Source organism: Hippoglossus hippoglossus, chromosome 6 (genome assembly GCF_009819705.1).
Source record: "Hippoglossus hippoglossus isolate fHipHip1 chromosome 6, fHipHip1.pri, whole genome shotgun sequence".
In the NCBI taxonomy this organism is placed as follows: domain Eukaryota; kingdom Metazoa; phylum Chordata; class Actinopteri; order Pleuronectiformes; family Pleuronectidae; genus Hippoglossus; species Hippoglossus hippoglossus.
This window is the reverse complement of record NC_047156.1, coordinates 18202763-18214670: the sequence shown is the minus strand read 5'-3', so window position 1 is coordinate 18214670 and position 11908 is coordinate 18202763. Positions and strand designations below refer to the sequence as shown.

General features: G+C 42.3%; 1 protein-coding gene across 2 annotated transcripts in view; it reads right to left on the bottom strand.

Moving 5' to 3' along the window:
- Positions 1–253: 253 nt before the first annotated feature.
- LOC117763607 (PDZ domain-containing RING finger protein 4-like) overlaps positions 254–11908 on the bottom strand; it is a 134258-nt gene continuing 122603 nt past the window's right edge. For both annotated transcript variants that reach the window (XM_034588870.1, XM_034588871.1), the window contains 5 exons: positions 10828–10926; positions 7914–7976; positions 6486–6587; positions 5561–5689; positions 254–3909 (listed from right to left, as the gene is read on the bottom strand). In XM_034588870.1, coding sequence (XP_034444761.1) covers positions 2437–3909; positions 5561–5689; positions 6486–6587; positions 7914–7976; positions 10828–10926 — 1866 coding nt within the window. In that variant the 3' untranslated portion in view covers positions 254–2436. The remainder of the gene's footprint in view (positions 3910–5560; positions 5690–6485; positions 6588–7913; positions 7977–10827; positions 10927–11908) is intronic.

Here is an 11908-nt window from a genome sequence, read left to right as displayed (position 1 = left end):
GTCTCCCAGCACCACCCTCAAAGATCGGAGGAACAGCACAGATTGTTGCTCACTTTCACACAGTTCACACTACTTCACTGAAAAGTGAAATATAAAAATAACGTGTGTAAAACAACTACAAAGCGCGCTGGAGCTTGCTGAGTTTGGCATCATGTTGGTTTTATATTAAAGGTTTGTCTGTTGCAGATATTAATCTTACTTCACACTTCATGTAACTTCAAGTCTCTGAATAATAAAAAAAAACATGATTCAGTGCCATGTTATACCAAAAACCAATAATTTATTATCATTTCTTTTGCAAAGTTCACCATTATCACACATTTTACCTGGCTACAAATGTGCCAACTACGCATTACTTGTAATGAGACCATCGGACATTTACTCAAAACAAATACAGGGGTTGGTTTAAATTCAAATTTACAATATTTCAGTGAAAAATGAGGCATTTGGAAATAGTATACTGTACATGTAACTGAACTATAATGTCTGCTGATAAATGGTAACACATCAATTTCACCATTTTACTTTTTCCATTATCCAATAGCTGTGTTCTGAGTCCTGCTCAGTGGCAATCATCCCAACACCAGTCCGTGACAGCAAACACAGTTCAGAAACCACTACAAAATATTTCAGTTACGAAAAACTCAAATTATACAATGTATGAATAAGGCTGAGTAATATCTCTCTGTCGCACAATGATATAAAGAGAAGGTTTATTGTTTGAGTATGAAATCAGGTTGCCACACCAGCGTATCATTCGGTTTCTGCTGTTAAGGCTATGGAGTCAATATTATGTAAAAATACTGGCATGTAAAAGATATGAGCAGGTCCATCAGTTTTTGAATATGTAGAAAAACTCAAACCAGAATAAAAGTGAATACAAAATGTTTTTTTTACCCAAAGCTGCAAACCAGACAAACAAATATGAAGTGCTGGCGATGAGTCAGGACATATGAACAATTTGGATATTTGAGTCAAAATAAACTGACAATGACAAAAGTAAAAATTTGAATTGACCTCAGTCTTGCAGCTTCCTAAGTTTTGTCTCCTTGTTTGTATCTTTGTTGGAAGTGGCTAAAGATACAGAAGTTGAACACATTAAAAGTTTCCTGTAGGGTATCCAACTTTTTAAAGATGCTTTTATAAAATTCTTGATGCTCATAATACAAAAGTTTTCTGTTGACCAAAACCTTGTGTTCAGCAAGCTACAACCTCTAGATATGGCAGTGTGAGGTGAAACACTTTGTACGTCTTAAGGGGATTTTCCCCTCTCATATCCCTGCAGAGTAACCCTGGGGTAGCACGTATGCGTTGGACAACTCATTCACTTTGAATAAGTTTGACGTCATGCGCTGCCAAACTGCATCGCGTTGTGTTGCTTGTGAGGCATCAGCCAATCAACTCACGTTAATGTGAAAGAGGAGGCAGAGGCAGCTGGTGAACCTGGTGTGTCTTCATCTGGTTGTGGAATTTATTTCCTATGCACTTCTCTTCAGCATTGCATTGACTGCATGGCACGAAAAATGGCTAGGTTGTGTGTCCCAAGTATGAAACTGTGATTTTTGTCGTCATGACAATGGCGGCAGCACCAAGCGATTGGCATTCCCTCTGCCAAGCATTAACACAATGCATACGTGTGAGTCCAGTGTTACAGAGGAGATGCTCTGAAGATTGATGGTGGGACTGGAATGCATTTGTTATTACATTATTTTGTATTTAATAACAGTAACAATGGGGTAAAATGTAGTTGTTCAAATACATAAACATTTCATAATTGTATTATATTAGTGTGTTGGCTTTAATTCTTGACCAATGAAACTGTATTCAAAATTAAAATGTCTTGCAAATTCAGTAGGTGTTTACAGATTAAACAAACCTTGTCATAGTTAAACTCAGTGTAACTGAAACCATTTAAGCTTTTATATTTTGTTATATCTGTGTGGTTGACTGTCTTGACAGGTTGGACCTCTGAGCTGCTTCTATGCACTTGAAATGTAATTACAACTCCCTCTTGACTTAGTGATTTCAGCTTTAAAGGAAAGGTAGATCGTACCCACAGATTCCCTGCGTTTTGCAATTGGCATGTGAACGTAACACACAAAAGAAGATGCTCACACAACTATCAGGTATATGGTTACAACATAAATATGAAAATAGAATTGAAAAGTTTGAAAAGATAAATGTGTAGTGTGAAGTAATAAAATAATTATATAGTCATAATTTCATAGAAAAATGTTTTTTTTCTTCACACAGAGTGATGTGAAAAACAATAGTGGAAAAAACATGAAGAAAATGCCATGACACCACTGATAAATTCTTTACAAAATGCTTTTTTGGGTTACAAAGTGTGAAAAATATTCCTATTGTCCTCCATAAAAACGCCACATTGAACGAGGCAAGTATATTATACCGCATGGGGTAGAATGTGTGTTTTTTTTATACAGTAGTGACTGATAGGAAGGCATTGTGCACCTTGGCTCCCTCAGGGGCCTTAGTGCCATGAGTCATCAGCTCCTGGATGGTCATCCAGTTGTCAAGGATCTTCTTGTTGCGTTTCTTCATCATCTTCTTGTGGCTGAGCTCTATGATGCTGACTTCCTTGCGACCCTCGCTGCTGCTCTGAGGATTTTCCTTCAAGCTTTCCAGTCGACTACGCTGCATGAACTCCCGTCTTTCTCTCTGTTCTTTTGCCCTGACCAGGTGCTGCTTCCTTTCCTCTTTACTCCAGTACCTTCCCATCTTCATTTCACTCATTGCATCGTCATCTGTAGTCATCCCGCCGCTACGCTCCTCTTTAATCTTCAGCGCTCGCTCCCTCAGGATCTTGTCTCTCACCGGCCTCTTAGTGATGTAGCGGGTTCCATCACTGCGGATCTTGACCTTCCACTCCATCTTGGGCTCATTAATGGGCCGCTGAGGCTCTTTGCACACACTGAGCAGGCTGAGCTGGCTCTGAGCATATTCCACAGCTGAGCGCTGCTGGATCAGCTGCATGTAGCTCTGGTAATGGCGGGCATGAGCTGGGATGTTGGTCTGCCTCTGCTGGGAACTGTGGGATGGAGAGAAGTAAGGAATCTGGCAAGCATTTGTCTTTAGTGTCCCTTTGCCCTCCTCCTCAGCCTGAGGAGTATGCTCCGACTCAGATGGATTGCTGTGGTCGGGGCTGCTGCTTATGCCTTGGACAGGAGCACGGCACACGGGGATGGGGCTGGAGCTAAGAGAGTGGGCAGAGGCAAGGCTGCTGCAGAGGTTCCTCTGGTTGGTGAGACTAACCATCCTCTGGAGCGAATGCTCTGGGGAGCGGTCCATCGCCAGAGGGGTACTGCGTGAGCTCTCCGCTGTGTTATAGGCACTGGAGCTGTCCTTGTCCGATTTCTCCAGCCTCTCATGAATGTCTGTCAGCTTACCCTTTGTGGGCTCGCCGTGGTGGAGGCTTTGGTTTTTGATGGAGGGTGCAGATTGGCCCGTTGAGGGAGACAGCTGTCCCTTACGAAGCTTGTGGGCCTGCATGATGTTCTGACATTCAAGTTCGATGCTGCGCAGCTCCTCGTTGAGCAAACGCAGCTCGTGCTGTACGCCGCCCTGCTCCCCCACGCTGCACTCGATGGTGCTGCGGCGGCTGTAGAACAGGTCGTACTCACCGCTGTTACGGATCTGACACTTAAGCTCCAACAGCTGTTGGAATCGATCACCCTCCATCTCACCATCGTCCTCGTCGTCTTTGTCCTCTAGCCGCGTGGAGCCGATGGTACAGTGTGTGTCCCGGTTGTCTCTCAGGCACTGGGACAGACGTCTCTGGATCTGAGCCAGGACATTATGCTCCGAGCTTTCCATTCTGTCCTTTATACTCAGTACGCTGCTCTTGTGATGAGGAAGTGTTGAACAGGTGGGCTTATCATCTTCTACTCTCTGAAAGGAACAAACAAAACCAACCTGAAATACTCAGATATGCAAATATGAGACACACAAAAATGTAAGTTATGTTTAATCATCCAGATGAGGATTATTTTTTATCACTTTCTGATCACACTCACTGAAAGTCTGGAATATGTAAGTAAGCATCTATGTATCTAAGCAGGTATAAATGTTAACATGCGATATGTCTTAGTATATTAAATATACAGTATTACAAATATGGTACTATAGTTAAAATTTACTACACATCCCAAAATATCTCTGAGTGAGAGATGTGTTTGTGTTGGAGTCACAAAACTTGTCAACCAGCCGAGTTTTCGGAGTTTCCTGATTGGCTGTTGCTCTTCAATGAATTGGCAAATCAGGGGGCGTTTACAGACACTGTTTACCAACTTTTTGTTTCGCAAGATTCACCAATTTTTCGTACCTGTTAAAAACTTTTCTTAAAAAAGCGCCTAGCAGCACATCTACCAACTTTTTGCACCTTAGCTACTTTCCATTAAAGACAGTTGACAGTCCTGCCCTGTGAGAAAATGGCACACTCTCTATGTCAAATGTCAGTGAACGGCAGAGAGGCTGAGCAGCAGTGTGTTACCCAGAAGGAGGCTGCGCGCTGTGTGAGAGACAAAAAGCTGCTTTCACATATGCACTGCTACCCTGAACTTTTCAAGACAATAACCCCAAGGAGCTGTATGTGTGAATGCAAATGCCTCAACTGGACGATAAAATGACTTAACCCTGATGCTCTGCGGTTCACCTTATGTAGAATGGAGCTCATGTGCAAACGGATAAAAGGCTGAAACCAGCTGACACTAGGGAGATTGCAACTGCAGCACAATGACGCCATGAACTTACTGGACTAAGGCAGTTCTACAGCAGTTTACAGTGCAGCCATATATTGGGTTGTGACCTGGCCTTGTAGTAGAGTAGTTTTCTTTCTTACTTTCCTCATAGAATGAGAACAAAAAGTCAACAAAAAAAAAAATACACAAATATTTCAGAGTTCAGTGAATGCAACTCCTATCTGCATTTTCCTGAAGGATTGCATTCTGTTTGCTGTTGTGCGTAACTCTCTTCGTCACTTCGGTTACTTCAGGGATTGTTTCCTCTGTGCGGTGCCTTTTGAAGTCCAATTTATATGGATTTTTGTAGTATGCTATCCATCCAACAAAACAGAATTTTAAATTATTATTACTTATGTTTGGAATTTAAATGGTTCAACGGTCCCCTACCATAAATATTCATAATCATTATTTTGTATTCATATTTCAAAGGGGCAACGCATGGTTTTCACTCAGCTTTGTGAGAAAAGTCAATGAAGAGTTTGATTCCATCGCTGCCATCGGCTAGATCTTTAGTAATTTAGAGGAAAAGGTTAATATTGACTGTGATTAATGACCTAATACTGTTGAAGCAATTAATGGTCAGTGTGATGGTATGGTGTTCATTATAATGCGAGTACTACAGTCTGTCAATAAGTGGGAAGATACCTTAGACCTATTGCTCTCACTTGTTTTAGTGGGTTTCGTCTTATTAAAAGCAAATAAAAAGGAACAATTTCCCATAGTTTCTTAAAGCCAGATAACAAATCATGTCATTGATTTGCAATTGAACAAAGTGTGTGTTGTTGTTGTTGATGTCTGACCTGTTCATTCTCCTGCTCCTCCTGTAAGGCAGCTAATTCCACCTCCTCTCTCTGCTGCTCCTCCAGCATTTCCATCTTCAGCTGCTCCAGGAACTCGCTGTGCTCATCATCCAGCCAGGCCTCCTCCAGCTAAGAGTGAACCAAGAGGGAAAGCATATGGAGAGAGAGAGAGAGAGAGAGAGAGAGAGAGAGAAAGAGAGGGAGGTGAGTGTTATTTGTCAAGTCCTAAAGCTTGTGGCCACACACTCAAAATAAATAGTTGGGTGTTCCAAATGGGTGCCCTAATGGGATTTTCTGCAAAAACACACAGCATGGTTTTGAAATAAGAAACCTCCAGCATCGTTAGGCTGCTTCCTATTTCTCAAACAACAAAAACAACTCCCCTCATCTTTAAAACATGTATTCTAATCTTGAAATCAAGCCAATGCAATTTAATGGACATTGGACTGCCACCTTTGACCCATTTGCTGCGCACCATCCATCATCTGTTTGTCTGCTTGATGCGAGTCAAATGGGATCCATAACTGAAGACTTCAGATTTAGTACTTAGACACATTTAATTATAAAGAGTCCACGATCGCTCTTGGCTCATCTGCACTGCGGCAGAGTCCTTCCACTTATTTGCCACCGGCCTTGGGCCTGAACTCACTCCACATTAGCATGCCATTAGCTTTTATGGCTTAGTGTTGGAAGTCAATTACAGTGGCGCTACATAAAAATAAAACATGAGGTGTCTCCGAGGTGGCCTCCATTTGGGAGTGGTTGTGGGGAGGGGAGAGAGTCGTCTACCCCAGAGTACTAAGGTTTGCCCTGAGAGATTTTCCTGTGAACGACAAAAGTTCAGGGCTGTATTTTGCCAATTGTGTATTTCCTTTCCTCATGTTAGCCTAACAGTGGATTCATGCCAGTGTTTGTTAATCCTGACCTGCATCTCAGGTCTGGCAACCAGCAGCACGATGTTCCGACACTCGTCATTGGAGAGTGCAGCCATTGCTTCTTCTCGGTCTTGTACATCCTGGCCATTAATCTGAAGATGACATACAAACATGATTAACACACTCATTATCAAATCAAACACAAGCAAACAAACATGCATTGTGTACACAGATGCAAACAATCGAACACAGGCACATAAACACACGTGCACGGATGCCAGCTTTATCTACTCCAATACAAAAGCCCTTAAGAAAAAACAACTACAACAATAGAAGTGGCACTGCCGGGGAAGGTGTAAACACTCTGGAATATGAAGCAGGACTCAGCTGGTGTTATGAATGGGACAGTGGCCGTGGACCAACGGAGCTGTTGTATCCGGCAGCGTACTTACATCTAGCCATACAATTAACTGGCCTCTGACAGGGGGCGTCCATCTTTTTGCAGGCAGACTAATGGCCCTGTCACTGGCGGATAATAGTGCCAGAGTAGTGGTCTGCCTCACAAATATACACCCCCTCTCCTGGCCTAAATCAGTCACACAACACATGGTGGACACTGGTACACAATTAGACCGACAGTGCTTATGCGTCTGCCCCCTCCATCTCCTAATTGCAGTGTTTTTTGCAGAGATTACTTGACTTTATTCCTGTTTCCTCTCTCATAATACTCTATTGTAGAAAATGAGACTGAATTTAATTTCATCCTCTAGCACCCACCCAAAGCAGTGAACACCTAGCAGTTGTAAGAACCAGAGATTTCCCTCAGGAGTTGGTGATGACCAAACTAAGGTCGCTCTTTTTGCTGAATGTGTAAACAGGCAACAGTTTAAGATATTTTTTCAGGGCAAATAAATAATTTAGGTAACCCGACCACTTTACTTTTTCTTCGATAAGAATTAGACAATCGTGGTGGATTGTTGGATCTCGGCAGAGGTATGCACTCTACTCTGCCTTTAAGTGGTTAAAGCGACAGTAGTAAAGCAAGAGTGCAACCTTGACAAAAACAATAATCACCGACCTAAACGACAGAGGCAGTGTTATCCAGCCCACAGCCCTAAGACATGCAGCTTATTGTCGGGTGCTGAACTCCTCCTGCAGATCTCAGGCCTGCAGCTGAAGCTGGAGGCTATTAACAGTCATAGCCTCACAGCCATCCCACAGGAGGCCTCCAAGCTGCAGCACAGCGCCCTCCTGAACCAGAACTCTTAGAAACCCGTGTCGATGCTGAGTTGGTAACTAAAACAGCCGGGGGGGGGGCACTTCTCCCCCTTTAACATTCACAGTGGGGGCGAGTTCCCCCTTTAATGAACTGCCATTAATAATGAATGGACTCTTGTGCTGGGAGACAGCGGTTGTGTGTGCGACAAAATGTGTGTGTGTGTGGGGGGGGGGGAGTGAGAGAGTGTGTCCTACTGTACCTGCAAAATGCGATCCCCCTCTCGGATGCGTCCGTCTCTGGCAGCGATGCTGTTTGGACAGATCTGTAAAAGTAGAGGAAACTAAATAATGACCCTCAAACACTTTTAATCTTCATTCAAGAGAATCAGGGAGTGGCTGAAAAAATGTTTTAACTCATTCTAAAGACATCACCCAGCTAGAGTATCTCAACTTGTATTAACAATGTGAGCAACACACTAGGTTTGCTGCCATAGTTTCCAATGGTTTTCCTGTTGTTGCCCTGTCAGTTTCCAAAGGCCTTTCAGCCCAGAGAAACAAACTCAGTTATCACCTTCATCATTTAACTCCTCAATTGTATGCACCTCAGTTGCTGTATGCTGGCAGGATGACAGAGCACGGGTCTCTGCATATAGCAACTACAGCCTATAACTCAACCCCAATACATGATGCACCTGCTCCTCCTATAACTAATGTTAGTGGACAAGGGGGCAGAACACTCTTTCATCGGCCAATCAATCGGCGTCTGGGGCCATTCGTTTCACTCTCTCCTATCAGGTGGCATCTCTGGAGATGGTGAGGTGCTGTGGCACTCCATCTTCATGATAGTCCACTCCTACACAGAGGACCACTCATTACACTGGGGGAGGTCCCCACACAGAAATGGGGGTAGGAGTGGAGGGGAAACTGGAGGTAATCTTTCTGCGTGTATGAGGGGAGCACCTACACCCTGAAGAAGCTACAACTGAAAACTGAAATACAAGGATGTGTGGCTGTGGTTAGATTCCCATAGAGCAAGAACACTTGAGTGAGCTTTGGACCTTTCTCTGAGGAGTATGCTCCTCTCATTGTGTTTGAATTCTTGGGAGCAGGCAAGGCAAGTTTATTTGTAAAGCATATTGAATAATTTAAAATATAAAAGGCGTCATTGTATAAGCCACATAAGACATTTTAATATTTAGCATTTAAAAATAAATTAGAAGAGTTACATAAAGAATACAAAAATAAATGATTGAAAAATGTATTAAAGAGTGAAAGTAACAGTGTAAGAAATGATTAAGTATTTGATTTAATAAATAAAACTAATAGTTGCAGCAGACCTGCTGTTCTCTGGGAACTTGTTTCAGAAATCTGGAGGTTAAAAACTAAAAACTGCTGCTTCATGTTTCGTGTTGACTCTGGGGACAGAGAGCAGACTTGTCCCTCATGACCTGAGGGGTCTGGATGGTTCAGCCATCATGGTGACAAAATCCGACAGAGATCTGCTAAAATACTCAAGACCACTGAGGTAGTTCCTGCCACAGTAGTCCACTAATGCAGAACCATATTTTTCCATGATGGCAAACACACGCAGACTCACAAATCCAGCCATGCAGTCGTGGCTGTTGACAAAGAGGTGGCAGGTAGAGTGTAATCTCTGAAAACTGCCCATTTGAATCATAATGCCTGTCTTGAGTCTGCTGTAGACATGAAGGATGGACCCTGCCCTATGCATGATGGGATAGACTCAAGCCTCTGAATAGAAATAAATAGGCGTAGAAAATGGATGGAGCGTTGGATGAAGGAAATGTATTTTTCTGCTCTTGGTGACCACTGTTCTGTGCAAGACAACTGAAACTAATATGACTGTTCAACGGGAGCTGCAAAACTGGAAAATTAAGTCTGTTTTCAAATGACCTTGCATCTTTTTTACTTTGCATAATGTGCTCTCACTATTTATGCAAGATCAAAGCACATAACACCACCTCAAACACCATCCTGTGCACTGTGACATTTAGTCACCTCATCTAAATGCAGCATGCTCCTCTTAGCACAACTTCTTTTTTTTGCAGTGTGAACACTCGATGTTGCTGCCAGCAGCCACAGACCTCAGTGATTTATATTCCACTCGGCTCTCGAAGCGAACACCTTGCAGGGTCAGAGTCGACTTCAAACGAATCGGGGCGAAAGTTAAGCAGAACGGAGAACAGTATATTTTTTTTATGCTACCAACAAGTGGGCGAAAATCAGAGGGCAAGAGTCTATTTGCTAACACGTATCACACAGCCTGCTCGTTAATGTCTGCTCTAGTGAAAGGACAACTCCTGTGGCTCGGGGGGAACAGGAAGGTTTGTGGTTTGATTCTCGGCTCCTCTTGCATTCCGCAAGTCCGTGGGCAAGACACTGAACCCTAAATTGCCCCTGAAGGCTTAGCTGACAGTGTATGAATGTTTTGTGACAGGAAAAAACGCTGGAGAGCTGTATGAATGAATGTGTCAATAAGACTGGAGATGTGCAATTTAAATACAGTCCATTTACCATTTACACAAGACCTGAGAGCATTTTTTGTTCCTAATTTTTTTCAGTCTTGGCAGTAATTTCATGTTGGCAACTGAAATTGTAATCATGCAGTTAGCACACTGCCAAACTGTTCAATAATGTAATTTATGTTTAATAAAAGAGTTCAATTTAAAAATTATTATATACCCGGCAGAGAAACTTGCTTTGCTCACAAATACTGAATTAAATCATAAATTGGAATATGAATATTAAATGTCAGAACTAATTTAGTCTAAAAAATATAGCTTTCCCATTTTACTGAGCCAGTCTAATCGAGCAGTGATGATTGTCTGTTTCTACAACAGTGTAATATGCAAATGTGAGACTTCAAAGCAATGAAATAGAAAGAATATGTAGAATATGCATATACCTTTTACCCCTAGAGGATTAATACTTTAATTTTTCTAACAGCAGGGATGATGCATTTTCACAGTATCTCCCGGAGCAAGGCAGACGGGGAGAAGATAAAAGATTCAGTGTTTCTCGAGTGAAAAACTTAAATATGAAAATTAAGCACTTAATCATGGCAAACTAAGTTAACAGATGGAACGCTCAAAGTCTTGTATGAATGGAAAGTAATTTAAGTCCTCCATCTTGAAGGGCAAGATATCTACTCACCTCACTGACATAGATAGCGACATCTTCCTCTTCGTCCGTCCTGTAGCACAGAGTCAACCCCAGCTTCTCTTGGCTGTTGAGTCGATACAATTCCACTTCCTAGATATAACGTAAAAACAAGAGAAACACAGCTGCTTTGAGTGACATACTAACATGCTGATGTTTAGCAGGTATGAAGTTTAGAATGTTCAACATCATATTTTAGCATGATAGCATGCTAACATTCGCTGATTAGTGCTAAACAAAGAGAAGCCAAGGCTGATGGGGACTTCTTAGTTTTATGGGGTTTGAAGGGGCCTTGAAAGTCTGCACTGAATGTCCCTGTGTGTGTGTGTGTGTGTGTGTGTGTGTGTGTGTGCGCGCGCGCGCGCGTTCATGGCAGTCCATTTAATTGTTGTCGAGAAATTTCACAAACAACAAATGTCAACCCGATGGCAGCACTAAAGGAAAAGTCAGAGGATCAACAAAGTTATTGGATTTCATCCTCTGGGGACCATGAATGTCAGTCATCCATTCAGTAGTTTTTGACATATTTCAGTGCGGAGCAAAGCGGTCGACTGACCAACCAACAGCAAGACATCGTCATCCCTGGAGCAAGGGCAAGTTAGGCATTAAAGGATATAGAGGCACACTCTGGAAACCTCACACTACAGTTTCCATTTAGTAGCTGCTCTGGAATCTGATCACATCACACAGACTCTCTCAGTGGATGTACTTTGACCAATTGTCCTTAAAATGTAGATGGTCAAATTTCCCTTTTTAACACTTTAAGCCAAATAGGTAGCGAAATCCTTCGAGTGCTAAAAAGGTGCAATTTCTTTTTGAATTCCAGGACAAAATGAAGATCAAATGATGTGATTGAAAGCTGTGGCCCAGTTCCTATACCACTAGAGAAAATTGACCTTGTGGTATTGTTTTGTTCACAATAGATGACGTAACAGTTAGAAAAGATTTCTGCCTCTGTTCACCTTGACTCAAAAACTCTACAACCTCTAAAAAAGAAAAAAACAGATCTAAGACACAGAATAAATTCTTTATACTTACATAAAACTAAACTGGCTACAATGGCTGCGCAAACACT